This window comes from Pithys albifrons, chromosome 10 (genome assembly GCF_047495875.1).
Source record: "Pithys albifrons albifrons isolate INPA30051 chromosome 10, PitAlb_v1, whole genome shotgun sequence".
NCBI lineage: Eukaryota > Metazoa > Chordata > Aves > Passeriformes > Thamnophilidae > Pithys > Pithys albifrons.
The window spans coordinates 32,094,670-32,116,412 of record NC_092467.1 but is presented as its reverse complement, the minus strand read 5'-3'; the positions used below and the strand labels follow the sequence as shown (position 1 = coordinate 32,116,412).

The 21,743-nt window shown below is 53.5% G+C and overlaps 1 protein-coding gene across 3 annotated transcripts in view; it reads right to left on the bottom strand.

Annotated features, from left to right (window-relative positions):
- RAVER2 (ribonucleoprotein, PTB binding 2) overlaps nucleotides 1-20,715 on the bottom strand; it is a 49,212-nt gene extending 28,497 nt beyond the window's left edge. For all 3 annotated transcript variants that reach the window (XM_071565626.1, XM_071565628.1, XM_071565629.1), the window contains exon 1: nucleotides 20,482-20,715. In XM_071565626.1, the coding sequence (XP_071421727.1) occupies nucleotides 20,482-20,709 (228 nt within the window). In that variant the 5' untranslated portion in view covers nucleotides 20,710-20,715. The remainder of the gene's footprint in view (nucleotides 1-20,481) is intronic.
- Nucleotides 20,716-21,743: the final 1,028 nt, after the last annotated feature.

The following is a 21,743-nucleotide window of genomic DNA, read 5'->3' as shown; positions in this document are numbered from 1 at the left end:
GGAAGGTGCTGGTTCCTGAGCTCCTGTGGGCCCTTGGCAGGGCTGAGACCTTCACCTGTGGGTTTGTGCAGAGCTCCAGTGAAAGCATCTTGCCCATAAACAGTTGGTGATGATTCCCAGCAGTAAAACACAGCACTGTCAACCCTCAGTGTGCTCCTCACATTAAACAGATGGAAATAGTTCCGTGTGTGAGAGGTTCTTCTGCTCACTGAGCTGCCTTTGGAGCTCAGCACTCCTGTAAACTCGACCTGCAACATCTCCCAGCACTCAGGGCTGGGAGAACAGACCACTGGGGTGTTGGTCACAGTTCCCACAGCTCAGGGAAGGGGCAGGGACAGGGACATGAACACTTCCCCCTGTTCTGACCCAGGTTCAGCCCATCCCTCTGATCCAAACCTGGACCAGGAGAGAAGGTTTACTCTGGGAGGAGAGAAGGGTCACCCAAGTCAGGTGTAGCCCTTGGTGGGACCCTGTGAACTCAGGGCTGGGAGAACAGGCACTCAGCAATAGGACAAGGGGGCACAGCTCAAGCTCTGCCAGGGGAAATTGGAGATCAGGAAGAAATTCTTTGCAGAGAGAGTGCTCAGGCATTGGAATGGGCTGCCCAGAGAGGGGGTGGATTCCCCATCCCTGGAGGTTTTTCAGCTGAGCTTGGCCGTGGCACTGAGTGCCATGATCTGGTAAAGGGACTGGAGTTGGACCAAGGGTTGGACTTGATGATCTCAGAGGGCTTTTCCAACCCAATCCATTCTGTGATTCTGTGGACAGCCACTGGGGTGTTGGTCACAGGTCCCACAGCTCAGGGAAGTGGCAGGGACAGGGACATGAACACTTCCCCCTGTTCTGACCCAGGTTCAGCCCCTCCCTCTGATCCAAACCTGGGCCAGGAGGGAAGGTTTACTCTGGGAGGAGAGAAGGGTCACCCAAGTCAGGTGTAGCCCTTGGTGGGAATCAGGGCTGGGAGAACAGACCACTGGGGTGTTGGTCACAGTTCCCACAGCTCAGGGAAGTAGCAGGGACAGGGACATGAACACTTCCCCCTGTTCTGACCCAGGTTCAGCCCATCCCTCTGATCCAAACCTGGGCCAGGAGGGAATGTTTACTCTGGAAGGAGAAAAGGTTGATCCAAGTCAGGTGTATCCCTTGGTGGGACTCACTCAGGGCTGGGAGAACAGACCACTGGGGTGTTGGTCACAGTTCCCAATCCCACAGCTCAGGGAAGTGGCAGGGACAGGAACACTTGCCCCTGTTCTGACCCAGGCTCAGCACCCAACACAGACAATCCCTCTGATCCAAACCTGGGCCAGGAGGGAATGTTTACTCTGGGAGGAGAGAAGGGTCACCCAAAGCAGGTGTAGCCCTTGGTGGGACTCACTCAGGGCTGGGAGAACAGACCACTGGGGTGTTGGTCACAGTTCCCACAGCTCAGGGAAGGGGCAGGGACAGGGACACTTCCCTCTGTTCTGACCCAGGTTCAGCCCATCCCTCTGATCCAAACCTGGGCCAGGAGGGAAGGTTTACTCTGAGAGAAGAGAAGGGTCACCCAAGTCAGGTGTAGCCCTTGGTGGGAATCAGGGCTGGGAGAACAGACCACTGGGGTGTTGGTCACAGTTCCCACAGCTCAGAGAAGTGGCAGGGACAGGGACATGAACACTTCCCCCTGTTCTGACCCAGGTTCAGCCCATCCCTCTGATCCAAACCTGGACCAGGAGGGACCGTTTGGGAGGAGGAAAGGGTGATCCAAGTCAGGTGTATCCCTTGGTGGGACCCTGTGAACTCAGGGCTGGGAGAACAGGCACTCAGCAATAGGACAAGGGGGCACAGCTCAAGCTCTGCCAGAGGAAATTGAAGTTGGAGAGCAGAAAGAAATTCTTTGCAGAGAGAGTGCTCAGGGATTGGAATGGGCAGCCCAGAGAGGGGGTGGATTCCCCATCCCTGGAGGTTTTTCAGCTGAGCTTGGCCGTGGCACTGAGTGCCATGATCTGGTAAAGGGACTGGAGTTGGACCAAGGGTTGGACTTGATGATCTCAGAGGTCTTTTCCAATCCAATCCATTCTATGATTCTGTGAACAGACCACTGGGGTGTTGGTCACAGGTCCCACAGCTCAGGGAAGGGGCAGGGGCAGGGACATGAACACTTCCCTCGTTTCTGACCCAGGTTCAGCCCATCCCTCTGATCCAAACCTGGGCCAAGAGAGAAGGTTTACTCTGGGAGGAGAAAAGGGTGATCCAAGTCAGGTGTAGCCCTTGGTGGGAATCAGGGCTGGGAGAACAGACCACTGGGGTGTTGGTCACAGTTCCCAATCCCACAGCTCAGGGAAGTGGCAGGGACAGGAACACTTCCCTCTGTTCTGACCCAGGCTCAGCACCCAACACAGACAATCCCTCTGATCCAAACCTGGGCCAGGAGGGAATGTTTACTCTGGGAGGAGAGAAGGGTCACCCAAGGCAGGTGTAGCCCTTGGTGGGACTCTTGACTTGGGAGGAATGTAAGGACAGGGCTGTGTCCCTGTGAGCAGCAGGAACCAACATTCCCATTCCAACCTCCAGCTCTGCAGCCCAGGGAAGGGCAGGGAGCACCAGCCTTGCCCCAGGTCCTGAGCTTTAGGAAGGGCATCCAAAGGGGTGACATGAGAGAGCAAGAGCTCAGAGCAGAGCAAAGCAATCAAGAAAATCCCAAGGTATCTCCATGCTGAGGCTGGGAGGTCCCTGGGGGCAGTTTGGGGTCATTTGGGGGTCCCTGGGGCAGTTTGGGAGGTCCCTGGGGGCAGTTTGGGGGATCCTTGGGGCACTTTGGGGTGACTTGGGGGGTCCCTGGGGGCAGTTTGGGGTCACTTGGGAGGTCCCTGGGGGCAGTTTGAGGTCACTTGGGGGATCCTTGGGGGCAGTTTGGGGTCACTTGCGGGGTCCCTGGGGGCAGTTTGGGGTCACTTGGGAGGTCCCTGGGGGCAGTTTGGGGTCACTTGGGAAGTCAGTGGGGGCAGTTTGGGGTCACTTGGGAGGTCCCTGGGGGCAGTTTGGGGTCACTTGGGGGGGTCCCTGCAGGCAGTTTGGGGTAACTTGGGGAGGGGTCCTTAGGGCAGTTTGGGGTCACTTGGGGGTGTCCCTGGGGGCAATTTGGAGTCACTTGAGGAGTCCCTGCGGGCAGTTTGGGGGTCCCTGGGGCCATTCAGGGCCATCTGAGGTGTTTTGGAGGGTCCACCATCTGGATTTGGCTCCTCCTCCCCCACATCTGTCGCTGCCCAACTCCAGATGTTGCCCAGCTGCCCCTGGGGGGCTCCCCACACGCATCTGGGGGGTCTGGGGGCACCAGGGGTGCCTTTCATGCCCACTCAGTGGGCCAGGGGAGGAAGGAAAACACAAAGACCCTTCTGCTCCAGGCTCTGGCACACAACAGAGTGGGCCAGGGCACTCCCTGAGATCATCACACCTCATGAAAGGCTTTCCATCAAAAAGGGGGCAGGAAAAGTCACAGCTAACCCAGGGAGAAAGGGGGGGAAAAGCCCCACAACTCCCCCAGAAACAGCACCATGCCAAGCAGGGATTTGTCTGTTGATCAGGAACAGCCACTGGTGGGAAAAGCTGAAGGGGGACAGCAGGTCCCAGAGCACAAACTGAAGCCTCAGCCCAGGTGGGCGAACCAGCTTCTCATCCACACCTCAATATTCCAGCATTCCACAGATTCTGTCATGCCCAAGGGGAACCACAGGCCACTAAAATAATTAACCAGCCCCACATTAAAGTGGAGCATCCCCCCCAACCAGGAGTTATTTTCTACCTTCAGCTTAAAGAGAAAATGTAACCCTGTGGATTTAATTAATAAAGCACATTAAAAATTGCACCTTCCACTGGTTCATCAGCTGCAAAAAAGGGCAGAAAAAGCTGCAAAAAAGGGCAGAAAAAAGCAAAGCCCTCCCTGGTTACTCATTTTAGAGAAGTCCAGAGATTTTGCTACAAATCTGGGTAATGATGAGCAAAACACACAACCCAAGGTCTGGCTTTCCTAAGAGGAATTTCATGGGATAGGAATTGGTATGCCAAGGTACCAGGTTAGGTCGTGGTGAGGCTCTGCTGCTGTGGGAGTTCATCAGCCACGAATTGGGGGACACTGGCAGTGAAAAACAACAATCAGTTCTTGTAATCCACTGGGTAATTACAAAAAAAAACAAAAAAAAAAAAAACAAAAAACACACACACCAAAAAAAAACCAAACAAAAATAAAAACAAAAACCAAAAACAAAACAAACAAAAAACCCAAAACACAAACAAACAAAAAAAACCCACAAAAAACCAAACCAAACCAACAAACAAAACAAAAAGAAATAGAAGCTGATTTTGGATGGGATAGGATTAATTTTCCTCTTAATGGTTCAGTGCTGTGTGTTGAAATTAATAGGAGGATAATGGTGATAACACAGAGATGTTTCAGCTTTGCCCAGCAGTGTTTGCCCTAAAGGAGCCCTGAGGACTTTGCAGTGCACAAAAAGCTGGCACAGCCAACCTGAACTGGCCAAAGGGATATTCCAAACAATCCAAGGCCATGCCCAGGACACAAACTGGTGGGCACTGCCCAGCAGGTGCTCTCAGGGCCAGGCTGGGCATCACTCAGTGGGTTGGGATCAACCACATTGGGCATCACTTGTTTCTCTGGGGTTTAATCCTCCTTTCTATTACAATAATTATCATCATTAGCATTATTAGTCTTACAGTAATTTTATATATATTATGGGGGGGATTGTTCAATAATTCATTAACTCAGGAGTTTTTTTTCCTCCCCATTCTCCTCCCCACCAGGGCAGGGGGGAGTGAAGGAGGTGGTAAAACCACCACAGCCAACCTGAACTGGCCAAAGGGATATTCCAAACCATCCAGTGCCATGCCCAGGACACAAACTGGTGGGCACTGCCCAGCAGGTGCTCTCAGGGCCAGGCTGGGCATCACTCAGTGGGTTGGGAGCAACCACATTGGGCACCACTTGTTTCTCTGGGGTTTAAATCCTCTCTCTTTCCTTTTTATTACAATAATTATCAGAGAATCAGTTGGGTTGGAAGAGACCTCTGAGATCATCAAGTCCATCCAAGATCATCATTAGCATTATTAGTCTTACAGTAATTTTATATATATTATGTTTTATTTTGCTTCAATAATTCAACTGTTCTTAACTCAGGAGCTTTATTTTCCTCCCCATTCTCCTCCCCACCAGGGCAGGGGGAGTGAAGGAGGTGGTAAAACCACCACAGCCAAACAGACTCAGCCAAAGGGATATTCCAAACCATCCAATGCCATGCCCAGGACACAAACTGGTGGGCACTGCCCAGCAGGTGCTCTCAGGCTCAGGCTGGGCATCACTCAGAGGGTGGGGAGCAACCACATTGGGCACCACTTGTTTCTCTGGGGTTTAATTCTCCTTTCTATTACAATAATTACCATCATTAGTATTATTAGTCTTACAGTAATTTTATATATATTATGGGATTGTTCAATAATTCAGTAACTCAGGAGCTTTTTTTCCTCCCCATTCTCCTCCCAACGAAGGAAGGGGTGAAGGAGGTGGTAAAACCACCACAGCCAAACAGACTCAGCCAAAGGGATATTCCAAACCATCCAATGCCATTCCCAGGACACAAACTGGTGGGCACTGCCCAGCAGGTGCTCTCAGGGCCAGGCTGGGCATCACTCAGTGGCATCACTTGTTTCTCTGGGATTTAAATCCTCTCTCTCTCCTTTCTATTACAATAATTACCATCATTAGCATTATTAGTCTTACAGTAATTTTATATATATTATGGGGGGGTTGTTCAATAATTCAGTAACTCAGGAGGGTTTTTTTCCTCCCCATTCTCCTCCCAACGAGGGAAGGGGGGAGTGAAGGAGGTGGTAAAACCACCACAGCCAAACAGACTCAGCCAAACAAACTCCTGGCCATCCTGAGGTTCTTGGCATCTCCTGACCACCACCAGAGGAGAGGAGAAGGTATCATTTCCTTCCCTCCCAGCCCTCCTGCCCCCAGAGCAGTTCCACCAGAGTTCCAAGGACCTTCTGTTTGCAATTTGTGCCCTCTCGACATCAGATGTGCCTGTGGGCTGGATGAGCTGATTGCTCAGAGATGTCCCCACAACAAGGCAACCCAAGAGACTCCCCACCAAGCCAAGCCTGGTTCCCTGCCAGGCACTCACCAGAATAAAAGCAACTCCTACAACCACCCTGACTTTGAAGTGTCTTGGCAAAGATTCTCCATACAAACATCAGTCTCCCCACAACTCCACATCAGAGCACGTTGGTGCTCACAGGAACAGACCCACCAGCTGAGGGTTGTCAGAGGCTGCACCAAGGGGACAATGTCTGTGCTCCTGTAAAACAGCTCCTATCTCTGCCCTGCCCTAATAAAGCCATAAAATGATGTCTCTGCTGAGAGCACCTTCATAGAATCACAGAATGGATTGGGTTGGAAAAGACCTCCAAGATCATCGAGTCCAACCCTTGGGCCAACTCCAGTCCCTTTACCAGATCATGGCACTCAGTGCCACGGCCAAGCTCAGCTGAAAAACCTCCAGGGATGGTGTTGTAGTTTGGGATTATTATGTAAATTCTCTCCCCTGCCACTTAACTGCCCGGGCCAGCGGTTAACAAAAGAAGTAGTTAACTGTGATCACTGGGGTGGGGGCAGGTTTGTCTCTTTTGGTTTTTTTTTGGATATTCTCCTCAGTCTTGGCTCGGCGGAAGGGGGGAGTGGGGGCTCCAAGGAGGCAGGCTGCCCTGCTGGTTACTGCTGGGGTTTTCCCTGGCTGTCTTGCCGCTGCCTACTTCGGATTACCTTTTCCTGCCGTGCTGCTACCTGCCTTGGATTTGCTGCTGGTTGCTCGTACCTTTCGGCTTCTTGGACGGGGAACACAGGGGGAAGAGACTGAGTCCATCTGAAAGCCCACTGCTCGTCTGTTTCGCTGGAGAGGGACTGAAACTCACTCTGCAGCCAGCGGGCTGTGACAAGGACACTTAAGTATAACCTTTTCTCCCGGAGGAAAACCTGCTGGGTTTTTGTTGTTGTTGTTTTTTTTTTCCTCTTATGGTGTTGGGGAAGTGGGTTGCACTAGTCTGTTTACATATATATATATATATATATATAGCAGTTATCCTTCTTGTATTAAAATTCCTTTTCTTAAATTTGATAAAGAGTGGTGTGATTATTGAGGAGGAGGCCCCTCCCCTGCTTGTGGGTAAAACATTTTGGTTTTTCCCCTCAAACCGAGACATTTCTTGGCGCCCAACGTGGGGCTTGTAAACAAAGAAGGATAACTGCTATTTTGTGGCACCATGTGGGTCTTGAGCTTAGAGTTCATCAGGACCATCCTGTATAATATATTGGCTTTTTGTTGGTACAAATTCATGCCAAAAGGAGCGGCAGGTTTAAGTCTTATCAACAAAATCAATGAGCAAAACTCAAATAGCCGCAATTATTATTGAGTTCTTACTCTGGATTTATGGTGCCATGAATTCGATGCCTTTGGATGTCATGTGGGTGGTGCTCTCCAGGCTGTTTTCCTGCCGCAACCTAAGCTGCTACCTCTGGGGATTCAGTGATAATAGTACGGACCCTTGGGAAGGAACAAAGGGGAATCTCTTCTCCCAACCCTTTGTCCATTCCCCATTCAAGTCTGCTACAACAGCTTTTGAGATGTTTAAATTCTCCCTGGATGCCAGAGATATCTTGCTCTTTATGGTTTTTCTGCAGGGTTGTATCCCTGCAGCTTACAGAATGTTTGAAGGTAGGGCCAGGGTTTTTCCAGAATGCATTCAGAAACCTAGCCCAGTGAAGGGGGAAAAGCGAGAGAATAAAACCCCTGATGCCACAGTGAAGGGAGAAAAGGATGAGGCTAAACCAGGAGGACAGGCCAAGCCTATGGAAGTTGCCCCTATTCAGAAAAGGAAATATAAGACCAAATTAGACCATCCAGCAGACGATGAGGGGGCTGCTGCACCTCCACAGCAAGCAGACCCAGAGCCTGAGATTATCACTGAGTCATTGTCATTTGATAATCTCCGTAGTTTGCGGAAAGACATTGCTCGACACCCGGGTGAGCCCATCCTGACTTGGTTGATCCGAGTTTGGGACCTTATGGGTGAAACCTTACAACTGGATGGTGCTGAAGCCAGGTTTTTGGGGGCTCTGGCCCAGGACGTGGCTATTGAACAGGTGTTCGTGAGGGAATCAAAGCCCCTTTCACTCTGGGCACGACTTCTAACGAGTGTAAGAGAGAAGTTTGTTTATAGAGAAATCCTGCAGGAACATCATATTAGGAAGACTTGGAAGACGATGGAAGAAGGAATTTTACGTCTGAGGGAGATGGCAATGATGGACGTGCTTTTTGGAAGAGGTGGGCAAGCCAATAATGACCCTGACAAGGTCAGATGCACACCACATATGTGGTGGGACCTTTCACGCTCGGGGCCAGCTGAATACACCGATTTCCTGGCATCCATGTATAGGGAAGAGAACCATGAAACAGTGGGCGCAGTAGCAAATAAGCTCCGGATATATGAAAGCATGACCCACAGCCCAACGCAGGCCCGTATTTCTGCTGTAGAGACATTGGTTGAGAGTCTCAAGACGCTGCCTGCAGAGGTAAAAGCGATCAGAGAGGAAATTAGGGAAAGTCTCCAAGTGGCACCAGTGCGAATGAGAACCTCTGAAGTCAGAGCCAGACGCCCCCCAGCCAGAGGAAGTGGACAGACCTCACGAACTGAGATGTGGTACTTCCTGGCCAAACATGGAGAAGACATGGGACGGTGGGATGGGAAACCCACCCGTGCCCTTGCAGCCCGAGTACAAGAACTGAAGGAGAATGGAAGAAGGTCAGTGAGAGTAAGTGCAGTCCCAGTTTCCCACGGGCAAGAATCTGACCCACAGGAGGGCACCTCCCAGGTGTACTCATCGAGAAAAGGTTCTGACCGCTATGACCAGGATCAGTGTTAGAGGGGCCCTGCCTCTAGCCAGGTAGAGGCACGGGACAACCGTGTCTATTGGACTGTGTGGATTCGATGGCCTGGTACATCAGACCCACAAAAGTATAAGGCTTTGGTTGATACTGGCGCTCAATGCACATTAATGCCATCAGGACATGTGGGCTCAGAAACTATTTCTATTTCTGGGGTGACAGGGGGATCTCAAGAGTTGACTGTGCTAGAAGCTGAAGTGAGCTTGACAGGGAGAGATTGGCAGAAACACCCCATTGTGACTGGTCCAGCCGCCCCATGTATCCTGGGCATTGACTACCTCAGGAATGGATATTTTAAGGACCCAAAGGGGCATAGATGGGCTTTTGGAATAGCCACTGTACAGACAGAAGGGATTGAACAATTGAACTCATTGCCAGGTCTCTCAGAAAGTCCTTCTGCTGTTGGACTGTTGAAAGTTGAGGAACAGCAAGTGCCAATTGCCACCACGACAGTGCACCGTCGGCAATACCGAACGAACCGTGATGCTGTGATCCCCATCCATAAGATGATCCGTGAACTGGAGAGCCAAGGGGTGGTCAGCAAAACCCACTCACCCTTCAACAGCCCCATCTGGCCTGTGCATAAGTCTGATGGAGAATGGAGATTGACTGTGGACTATCGTGGCTTGAATGAAGTTACCCCACCGCTGAGTGCCGCTGTGCCGGACATGCTGGAGCTCCAGTATGAACTGGAGTCCAGGGCAGCAAAGTGGTATGCCACTATTGACATTGCTAATGCGTTCTTCTCCATTCCTCTGGCACCAGAGTGCAGGCCACAGTTTGCTTTCACCTGGAGGGGCGTGCAGTACACCTGGAACCGACTACCCCAGGGGTGGAAACACAGTCCCACCATCTGTCATGGACTGATCCAGACTGCACTGGAGAAGGGTGAGGCTCCAGAACACCTGCAATACATTGATGACATCATTGTGTGGGGGGACACAGCAGAAGAGGTTTTTCAGAAAGGAGAGAAAATCATCCAGATCCTTTTGGGAGCTGGCTTTGCCATCAAACGGAGTAAGGTTAAGGGACCAGCCCAAGAGATCCAGTTCCTGGGAGTGAAGTGGCAGGATGGACGCCGTCAGATTCCAACAGAAGTCATCAATAAGATCACAGCAATGTCTCCACCTACCAGCAAAAAGGAAACACAAGCCTTCCTGGGTGCCATAGGGTTCTGGAGGATGCATATCCCAGCATACAGTCAGATCGTAAGCCCTCTCTACTTGGTAACCCGTAAGAAGAATGATTTCCACTGGGGCCCTGAGCAGCAACAAGCCTTTGACCAGATCAAGCATGAGATTGCTCAGGCTGTAGCCCTTGGACCAGTCAGGACAGGACCAGACGTACAGAACATGCTCTACTCCGCCGCCGGGAATAATGGCCTGTCTTGGAGCCTTTGGCAGAAGGTGCCTGGTGAGACTCGAGGCCGACCACTTGGATTCTGGAGCCGAGGCTACAGAGGATCTGAAGCCAACTATACCCCCACAGAGAAAGAGATCCTAGCCGCCTATGAAGGAGTCCAAGCCGCCTCAGAGGTGATTGGCACAGAAGCACAGCTGTTTCTGGCACCTCGACTACCAGTGCTGAAGTGGATGTTGTCAGGACAGGCTGCCTCTACACATCACGCCACTGATGCTACCTGGAGCAAGTGGATTGCCCTGATTACGCAGCGCGCCCGTATAGGAAAATCAAATCGCCCTGGGATCCTGGAAATCATCACAAACTGGCCTGAAGGTGAAAATTTTGGTCTAGCAGATGAAGAGGAAGAGCAGGTGACACGTGCGGAAGAAGCTCCACCATACAATCAATTGCCAAAAGAGGAAATACGCTACGCCCTCTTCACCGATGGCTCCTGTCGCATTGTAGGGACTAATCGCAAATGGAAAGCAGCTGTATGGAGTCCCACACGACAAGTTGCAGAAGCTACTGAAGGAGAAGGTGGGTCGAGTCAGTTTGCAGAGCTTAAAGCCGTGCAGTTGGCCCTGGACATTGCTGAACGAGAGAAATGGCCAAAGCTTTACCTCTACACCGACTCATGGATGGTGGCCAATGCTCTCTGGGGATGGTTAGACCGATGGAAGAAAACCAATTGGAAACGCAGAGGGAAACCCATCTGGGCTGCCGATATATGGCAAGATATTGCCACCCGAGTAGAGAAGCTGATTGTGAGAGTCCGCCACGTAGACGCACACGTGCCCAAAAATCGGGCCAATGAGGAACATCTCAACAACCAACAGGCAGACCGAGCTGCGCAAGTGAAAGTATCACAGACAGATCTGGACTGGCAGCACAAGGGAGAGCTGTTCTTGGCTCGATGGGCCCATGATGCCTCGGGCCATCAGGGCAGAGATGCCACTTATAAATGGGCACGAGACCGAGGGGTGGATTTAACCATGGACATTATCTCTCAGGTTATCCACGACTGTGAGACATGTGCTGCCATTAAGCAGGCTAAGAGAGTGAAGCCCCTGTGGTATGGTGGACGCTGGGATAAGTATAAGTACGGGGAGGCCTGGCAGGTTGACTACATCACACTGCCACAGACCCGCCAAGGCAAGCGCTATGTGCTCACCATGGTGGAAGCAACCACAGGGTGGCTGGAGACACACCCAGTGCCTCACGCCACTGCTCGGAACACCATCCTAGGCCTGGAAAAACAAGTGCTGTGGCGACATGGCACCCCAGAACGAATTGAGTCAGATAATGGAACTCATTTCAAAAACAGCTTAGTTGCTACCTGGGCGAGAGAACATGGCATTGAGTGGGTGTATCATATCCCCTACCATGCACCGGCTGCCGGGAAAGTTGAGCGGTGTAATGGACTGTTGAAAACCACTTTGAAGGCGTTGGGTGGAGGGACTTTCAAACACTGGGATCAACACTTAGCAAAGGCTACATGGCTAGTCAACACTAGAGGCTCTGTCAATCGAGCCGGCCCTGCCCAATCAGAACCCCTTCACACTGTAGATGGAGACAAAGTCCCTGTAATACACCTGAGAGGTATGCTAGGGAAAACAGTCTGGATCAACCCTGCCTCAGGCAAAGGCAAACCCATTCGTGGGGTTGTCTTTGCTCAAGGATCTGGTTCCACCTGGTGGGTGATGCAGGAAGATGGAGAGACACGATGTGTACCTCAAGGGGAACTTATCTCTGGGTAAACGACTCATATTACTGTATTTGTAAACACTTAATTATTTGAAAGAAAATTTAAGTTTAATGTAGAGTATCGGCATGGAAGAGAATTTAGGGGTGGATAATGTTGTAGTTTGGGATTATTATGTAAATTCTCTCCCCTGCCACTTAACTGCCCGGGCCAGCGGTTAACAAAAGAAGTAGTTAACTGTGATCACTGGGGTGGGGGCAGGTTTGTCTCTTTTGGTTTTTTTTTGGATATTCTCCTCAGTCTTGGCTCGGCGGAAGGGGGGAGTGGGGGCTCCAAGGAGGCAGGCTGCCCTGCTGGTTACTGCTGGGGTTTTCCCTGGCTGTCTTGCCGCTGCCTACTTCGGATTACCTTTTCCTGCCGTGCTGCTACCTGCCTTGGATTTGCTGCTGGTTGCTCGTACCTTTCGGCTTCTTGGACGGGGAACACAGGGGGAAGAGACTGAGTCCATCTGAAAGCTCACTGCTCGTCTGTTTCGCTGGAGAGGGACTGAAACTCACTCTGCAGCCAGCGGGCTGTGACAAGGACACTTAAGTATAACCTTTTCTCCCGGAGGAAAACCTGCTGGGTTTTTGTTGTTGTTGTTTTTTTTTTCCTCTTATGGTGTTGGGGAAGTGGGTTGCACTAGTCTGTTTACATATATATATATATATATATATAGCAGTTATCCTTCTTGTATTAAAATTCCTTTTCTTAAATTTGATAAAGAGTGGTGTGATTATTGAGGAGGAGGCCCCTCCCCTGCTTGTGGGTAAAACATTTTGGTTTTTCCCCTCAAACCGAGACAGATGGGGAATCCACCCCCTCTCTGGGCAGCCCATTCCAATCCCTGAGCACTCTCTCTGCAAAGAATTTCTTTCTCATCTCCAACTTCAATTTCCCCTGGCAGAGCTTGAGCCCATCGTGCCCCCTTGTCCTATTGCTGAGTGCCTGGGAGAAGAGACCAACCCCCACCTGGCCACAACTTCCCTTCAGGCAGTTCCAGACAGTGCTGAGGTCACCTCTGAGCCTCCTCTTCTCCAGGCTGAACACCCCCAGCTCCCTCAGCCTCTCCCCACAGGGCTTGTGCTCCAGTCCCTTCTCCAGCCTCGTTGCTCTTCTCACTTCGGTTGGAAGAGACCTCTGAGATCATCAAGCCCAACCCTTGACCCAACCCCACTGTGATCACCAGCCCAGGGCACAGAGTGGGGCACAGAGTGTCCTGGGCTGGTGATCACACTGGGGTTGGATCAAGACATGTTGGATTCTCTGTCCCTGGAGGTGTTTCAGAGGACACTCAGTGCCACATCCAGTCCCTTCTCCAGCCTCGTTGCTCTTCTCTGGCCCCGCTCCAGCCCCTCAATGTCCTTCCTGAACTGAGGGGCCCAGAACTGAACACAACACTCAAGGTGTGGCCTCCCCAAGGCAGAGTCCAGGGGAAGGGTCACTGCCCTGGCCCTGCTGGCCACGCTAGTTTGGATCCAGGCCAGGATCCCCTTGGCCTTCTTGGCCACCTGGGCACACTGGTGGCTCCTGTTGAGCTTCCTGTCCCTCAGTCCCCCCAGGTCCCTCTGCCTGGCTGCTCTCCAGCCACTCTGTGCCCAGCCTGGAGCGCTGCAGGGCTTGGGGTGGCCAAAGGGCAGGACCTGCACTTGGCCTTGTTGAACCTCATCCCATTGGAATCAGCCCATCCCTCAAGTCTATCCAGATCCTTCTCCAGATCCATCTCCAGCCCGTCCAGATCCTTCTCCAGGTCTCTCCAGACCCCTGTGCAGAGCCCTCCTGCCTTCCAGCAGGTCGACACTCCCTCCCAGCCTTGCCACAAGAACTGCACACTGTGAGATAAAAACCAATCAAATCCAAGAGAATAGAACAAAATTCTTCCTTTTATTCAGCTCTGGGAACATGGGGGATAATTCCACCAAAGATGTTCCAGGAGACTTTTGTGTTCCCAGGTTTATATTCTTAGTTACAACTGAAACCCCCTCCCCAAGTTAATATTTTGGGTGACTTTTAACAGCTTAATTCTGCAGCTCTGTATTTCTTTTTAACTAAACCATGTTCCAGCTTCAAGCCTCAACCCAGACAGGTTTTCTGATTTATTTCTTACAGCTCAGCCTTTAATCTAAACAAGGCTTTGGTTTATTTCTTCAAGTTCATTTTACAGCTCCAGGGTTAAATTCCTCTTTGTCTAAAGCTTAAGAGAACTGACAGACTGAGGTTCAAGCTAGAATCAAAAATTAATATAAATTACAAAGTTAGTGCAGGTCTGATTGAAAATTACTAAAAATAAAAATATGATTTTATGGAGAAGGGATAAAATCCTTTTTTTGTTGTTTTTTGAGGGGTCCCTGAATCAAGAGCCTGTTGTGACACTCCCCATCCCACTCAGGACTGAGCTCTGGTTTTCAGACAGTGGTCACTGTTACAGACACCAGTGGGGCTCCAGCTCAAGATTTGGAGAGGCCAGCAGGGCCTGTGTCCCTTTGCAGGTCATGGTCACATCACCCAGCCCAGGTGGAACAACCACCCAGGGTGAGTTTGGCAGCTCTGAAGGCTCCACTGTGACAGCTCAGCACCAAAATCCACCAACTTGCCAACCAAACAGCAAAGGGAGACTTTGCCTTCCAGAACAGGGAAGGTGTAGGAATGTCAACCAAGGACCTGTCACAAAAAAACCCTTCCCGTGGTTGTGGGAGGAGAAATTCCCCAAGAAACACCAACCCTGCAAAGTTTGAGCTGTAAATGAAGGATCTTCTTGACATAGTTTTGGTTTCATTTGTTCTCCCTTTGGATTTGCTCCATCCTGACACTCCATGAAAAGGGAAAGCTGAGTGGGGACAGCCTGCAAAGGGATTTCTTCAGCCTGTCCTTTGTCCCCAAACGGGCTCAGGATTTCCTCAGGAACCCCCAGGTTGCCAAAAGGAGAAATGCCACTTGCCAAGACTCAACCATGGGCAACCTTTGCCCCTTAACAGTGGCCACTGAACACTTGACACACTTCAAGACCTCTCTGTTTGTTTGGTTTCTAAGACTACAAACCTGTTTCTGGTTTGGAAACTTCACTGCTAAAAGTCCATTTCTTCTGTGGCCTTAAGACTTTTTTTTTTTTAATTCCATTTAACACAGGTGGAACTCCAAAGGTAAATGGAAGAGCACAAGCAGAATAATAAAATAAAGTTAATATGTAGCTACAACTGGCAGAGGGATTGTTATATAATTTCATGTGATAAAAAGGAGGGGGGGTTTTTAATTAGTATTTTTCTGACAAAACTGAGTATCTCCACCAACCTCTATCAGCAGAACACTCATTTCTCACTTGAAGTCTGTTTTGGTCAATCTTGGCCTGGCTGTTCCCACAACAACAAAGCCAACACCCCAACGACTAGAGATGAACAGTTCCACTTCTGAAATCCTATTCTGGGAGCCTTGGCTGCATTTCAACCATGTTCATCTCCCTCTTGACTGTGAATCAACTGGCCAGGTCAGAAAGAGTTTATCTGATTGTACTTTGGCTCACCAATCATTTCCAGAACAAAACAGAAGACAAAAGTGTTTACCAAGGGTGTTAATTTGCAATAAGAAATGTTAAATTTCATGGTAATTTTTGGAAATCCATGACAGCCAAAACCACAGGTAGACTCAACGTGCCTGACCACAAACATGCAGCTCATTTCCAGAACTGCTCCAGGACACAAACCTTCTACAGCCCAGCAATTCTGCCTTTATGTGCCAACACCAATCCCTCAACAATGGTAAAAATTAAAATAACATATTTTAAGCTGTAATTCAGGATCTGCACATGGGGATAGTGCTGCTCTAAAGGGCAACCTTAGAACCCCACAGCACCAAAACAAAGTGGGAAACTTCCAGAGAAGAGCAACGAGGCTGGAGAAGGGACTGGATGTGAGTCCATGTGAGAATCCACCATGTCTTGATCCAACCCTACTGTGATCACCAGCCCAGGGCACTCCGTGCCCTGGGCTGGTGATCACAGTGGGGTTGGATCAAGGGTTGGGCTTGATGATCTCAGAGGTCTCTTCCAACCCAACTGAGAAGAGCAACGAGGCTGGAGAAGGGACTGGAGCACAAGCCCTGTGGGGAGAGGCTGAGGGAGCTGGGGGTGTTCAGCCTGGAGAAGAGGAGGCTCAGGGGGGACCTCAGCACTGTCTGGAACTGCCTGAAGGGATGTTGGACCCAGGGCGGGTTGGTCTCTTCTCCCAGACAAGCAACAGTAGGACAAGGGGGCACAGCTCAAGCTCTGCCAGGGGAGATTTGGGTTGGATATCAGGAAGAAATTCTTTACAGAGAGTGCTCAGGGATTGGAATGGCTGCCCAGAGAGGGGGTGGATTCTCCATCCCTGGAGGTGTTTAAGGTGAGACTGGATGTGGCACTGAGTGAGAATCCACCACGTCTTGATCCACCATGTCTTGATCCAACCCCACTGTGATCACCAGCCCAGGGCACTCAGTGCCCTGGGCTGGTGATCACAGTGGGGTTGGATCAAGGGTTGGACTTGCTGATCTCAGAGGTCTCTTCCAACCCAACTAGTTCTATGATTCTAAAACCCTGTGGTTGCCAAACCCACAATGCCAACCCCGAGTGAGATGTGCTTTTAATCAACCCCTGAGGCACCTTCTGAGTGCAATGGGAGTGAGTAACACAACTCGTGGAGTGGCACAGAGCCATCCTGTGCTGGGCATCCCCAGTAAGCACCTGGTGACACAGCAAAGTCCCCTCTGTCAACACCCACCACCCCACAGCTTCTCACAGAGCTCGGGGAGATTATCACACTGTGAGGTCAACACTGATGAGTTCCATCAGGCTGCTATAAATAGAGGTGGCTAAAACATCCCAACCAAGGTGCCAGCCCCGAAGCTCTCAGTGCCTCCTGGCACGGCCCAACAGGCTGAAAAGCACCAGGGAACCAAAGTGAGTCAGTGCCAGCTGTGGGTCGGTGTAGGGGAACCAAAGTGAGTGAGTGCCAGCTGTGGGTTGGTGTAGGGGAACCAAAGTGAGTGAGTGCCAGCTGTGGGTTGGTGTAGGGGAACCAAAGTCAGTGCCAGCTGTGGGTCATGTAGGGGAACCAAAGTGAGTGAGTGCCAGCTGTTGGTGTGGGAGAACCAAACCTGAGTGAGTGCCAGCTGTTGGTGCAGGGGAACCAAACCTGAGTGCCAGCTGTGGGTTGATGTAGGGGAACCAAAGTGAGTGAGTGCCAGCTGTGGGTTGATGTAGGGGAACCAAAGTGAGTGAGTGCCAGCTGTGGGTTGATGTAGGGGAACCAAAGTGAGTGAGTGCCAGCTGTGGGTTGGTGTAGGGGAACCAAAGTCAGTGCCAGCTGTGGGTCGGTGTAGGGGAACCAAAGTCAGTGCCAGCTGTGAGTTGGTGTAGGGGAACCAAACCTGAGTGAGTGCCAGCTGTGGGTTGGTGTAGGGGAACCAAAGTCAGTGCCAGCTGTGGGTCGGTGTAGGGGAACCAAAGTGAGTGAGTGACACCTGTGGGTTGGTGTAGGGGAACCAAACCTGAGTGAGTGCAGAGGAAGCAAACCTGAGTGAGTGCCAGCTGTTGGTGCAGGAGAACCAAAGTGAGTGAGTGCCAGCTGTGGGTTGGTGCAGGGGAACCAAACCTGAGTGCCAGCTGTGGGTCGGTGTAGGGGAACCAAAGTGAGTGAGTGCCAGCTGTGGGTTGGTGTAGGGGAACCAAACCTGAGTGAGTGCAGAGGAACCAAACCTGAGTGAGTGCAGAGGAACCAAACCTGAGTGAGTGCCAGCTGTTGGTGCAGGAGAACCAAAGCTGAGTGAGGGCCAGCTGTTGGTGCAGGAGAACCAAAGCTGAGTGAGGGCCAGCTGTTGGTGCAGGAGAACCAAAGCTGAGTGAGTGCCAGCTGTGGGTTGGTGTAGCGGAACCAAACCTGAGTGAGGGCCAGCTGTTGGTGCAGGAGAACCAAAGCTGAGTGAGTGCCAGCTGTGGGTTGGTGTAGCGGAACCAAACCTGAGTGAGGGCCAGCTGTTGGTGCAGGAGAACCAAAGCTGAGTGAGGGCCAGCTGTTGGTGCAGGAGAACCAAAGCTGAGTGAGTGCCAGCTGTGGGTTGGTGTAGCAGAACCAAACCTGAGTGAGTGCCAGCTCTTGGTGTAGGAGAACCAAAGTGAGTGAGTGCCAGCTGTTGGTGTAGGGGAACCAAAGTGAGTGAGTGCCAGCTGTTGGTGTAGGAGAACCAAAGTGAGTGAGTGCCAGCTGTGGGTCATGTAGGGGAACCAAAGTCAGTGCCAACTGTGGTTTGGTGTAGGGGAACCAAAGTGAGTGAGTGCCAGCTGTGGGTCGGTGTAGGAGAACCAAACCTGAGTGAGTGCCAGCTGTGGGTCATGTAGGGGAACCAAAGTGAGTGAGTGCCAGCTGTGGGTCATGTAGGGGAACCAAAGTCAGTGCCAACTGTGGTTTGGTGTAGGGGAACCAAAGTGAGTGAGTGCCAGCTGTGGGTCGGTGTAGGGGAACCAAAATGAGTGAGTGCCAGCTGTGGGTCGGTGTAGGGGAACCAAAATGAGTGAGTGCCAGCTGTGGGTCGGTGTAGGGGAACCAAAATGAGTGAGTGCCAGCTGTTGGTGTAGGAGAACCAAAGCTGAGTGAGTGCCAGCTGTGGGTCAGTGTAAGGGAACCAAAGTCAGTGCCAGCTGTGGGTCAGTGTAAGGGAACCAAAGTCAGTGCCAGCTGTGGGTTGGTGTAGGGGAACCAAACCTGAGTGAGTGCCAGCTGTGGGTTGGGTTACACTGACTGCCCAAAGACATGAACAGCCCCTTTCTGCCCAAGTCTGGATGGTCTGCACGTGCTGTTTGGAGTGCAGGTGGGGCACCACCACCTGTGCTGGGGCCAGGGCACACAGGTAGGGCACACAGGTAGGGCACCACCACCCGTGCTGGGGTCAGGGCACACAGGTGGGGCACCACCACCTGTGCAGGGGCCAGGGCACACAGGTAGGGCACCACCTGTGCAGGGGCCAGGGCACACAGGTAGGGCACCACCAGCTGTGCTGGGGCCAGGGCACACAGGTAGGGCACCACCACCTGTGCAGGGGCCAGGGCACACAGGTGGGGCACCACCACCTGTGCTGGGGCCAGGGCAGACACGAGCAGAGCAGAACCAAAGCTGCACTTCCAGCTCTTCTCTGCACTTGTGCATCGAGCTGTGTACTTGGGGTTGGCAAAGCTGAATGCCCTCACCATCTGCACACTCAGGGCACTGGACTGAGGAGCTCAGGAATTGTCCCAAACCACCAGCAGCCTGCGGGAAGCTGCTTTTCCCGACTGCACGTGGCTCACCTCGCAGTGAAACAGAGTAAAAGGCAGGGCTGGAGGGTGCCCAGCATCGCTGGCACACTGTGAGCAGCACTGCAATACCTGGCGCTACTCCACTTGGCAGTGCCTACCTGCTGGTGCTCTCCTTCCCTGGCAGTGCCCTCCCTGGCAATGCCATACCTGGAAATGCCCTCCCTGGCAATGCCATACCTGCCCGTGGCCTGCCTCCCCGTGCCATACTTGCTGGTGCCATACCTGGCCATGCCGTACCTGGCAGGGATGCACCTGTCGGTGCCATACCTGGCAATGCCGCACCGGGCGGCCGCAAGTGCTCCCGTTACCAGGCCCGCCCAAACCTTCGTCCCCTGCGGCTTCGGCATCGCCCTCTGCGGCTTCGGCATCGCCCCCGGCATGGCCCCGGCCAAGGCAGCTGTACCCCGGCATTGCCACCGGCATTGCCCTGGCACCGTCCCCGGCCAGCTCCGGGCATCGCCCCCGGCCAGTCCCGGCATCGTCTCCTGCGGCTTCGGCATCGCCCCGGGTATCTACCCGGCCAAGGCCGCTTCACCCCGGCATCACCCCGGCACTGCCATCGGCATTGCCCTGGCATTGCCCCCGACCAGGGCGGCATCACTCCGGCATCACCCACGACATCGCCCCCGGCCAGCTCCGGCATCGCCCCCGGCACTGCTCCCGGCCGGGGTGGCATCACCCCGGCATCACCCCGGCATTGCCCCGGCATGGCCCCCGCATCGCCCCCGGCACTGCCCTGGCACTGCTCCCGGCCGGGGCGGCATCACCCCGGCATCACCCCGGCATCACCCCGGCATCACGCCAGCAGAGCCCCGACCGGCCCCGGCATGGCCCCCGGCACTGCCCTGGCACTGCTCCCGGCCGGGGAGGCATCACCCCGGCATTGCCCCGGCATCGCCCCGGCATGGCCCCCGCATGGCCCCCAGCAGTGCCCTGGCACTGCCCCCGGCCGGGGCGGCGGGGCTGCTCCCCGCTGCCAACAAAGCCCCGCGCCCCCCGCGCCCCCCGCGCCCCCCGGGCCGTACCTGGGTGCTGCTGTCGGGCGGCAGGTTCCGCACCAGGATCTTGCGGCGGTTGCCGAGCTGGCGGCGGGTGCGGAGCAGCCTCTCGGCCACCTCCGCGGGGCTCAGCGGCGGCGGCTCCGCGGGCAGGGCCGCGCCCGGGCCCGGCACCGGCACCGGCACCGAGCCCGAGCCACAGCCCGAGCCGGAGCCGCTGCCACAGCCCGAGCCGGAGCCGCTGCCCGCCGCCATCTTGAGCGAGCGGCGGCGCGGGGGGAACGGGGCGGCACCGGCGGACAGACAGACAGACGGACACACCCCCGGCAAAGACCGACAGACGGACAGACAGAGAGACCGACACACCCCCGGCCTTGGGAGACCCGGCACCGACCGACACACCCCCGGCCCCCGGCAGCGACCGACAGACTGACAGACAGACGGACACACCCCCGGCAAAGACCGACAGACGGACAGACAGAGAGACCGACACACCCCCGGCCTTGGGAGACCCGGCACCGACCGACCGACCGACAGACAGACGGAGTGACCGACCCACCCCCGGCCCCCCGCACCGACCGACCGACCGACAGACACACACACACAGACGGACAAACAGATAGAGTGACCGACACACCCCCGCTCGGGGCAATGCCCGGACCGACCGACCGACCGACAGACAGACACACAGAGTGACCGACACACCCCCGGCCCGCCGTACTGACCGACTGACCGACAGACAGACGGAGTGACCGACCCACCCCCGGCCCCCGCACCGACCGACCGACAGACGGACAGAGTGACCGACCCACCCCCGGCCCGCCGCACTGACCGACCGACAGACACACAGAGTGACCGACCCACCCCCGGCCCCCGCACCGACCGACAGACAGACAGACACACACACACAGACGGACAGACAGACACACAGAGTGACCGACACACCCCCGCTCGGGGCAGTGTCCGGACCGACCAACACACCGACCGACCGACCGACCGACAGACACACAGACACACAGAGTGACCGACACACCCCCTCCCCTCAGATATTTACTCACGTTAATGGGGTCCCCTCTCAGTGTGTCTTCTGGAGGCCGAACAGTCCCAGCTCCCTCAGCCTTTTCTGGTCATGGAGAGGCTCCAGTCCCTCCATCACCTCCAGTCCCTTCAGAATCTCCAGTCTCTCCATCATCTCCAATCCCTCCATCACCTCCAGCATTTCCAGTCCCTCCATCACCTCCAGGATTTCCAGTCCCTCCATCACCTCCAGGATTTCCAGTCCCTCCATC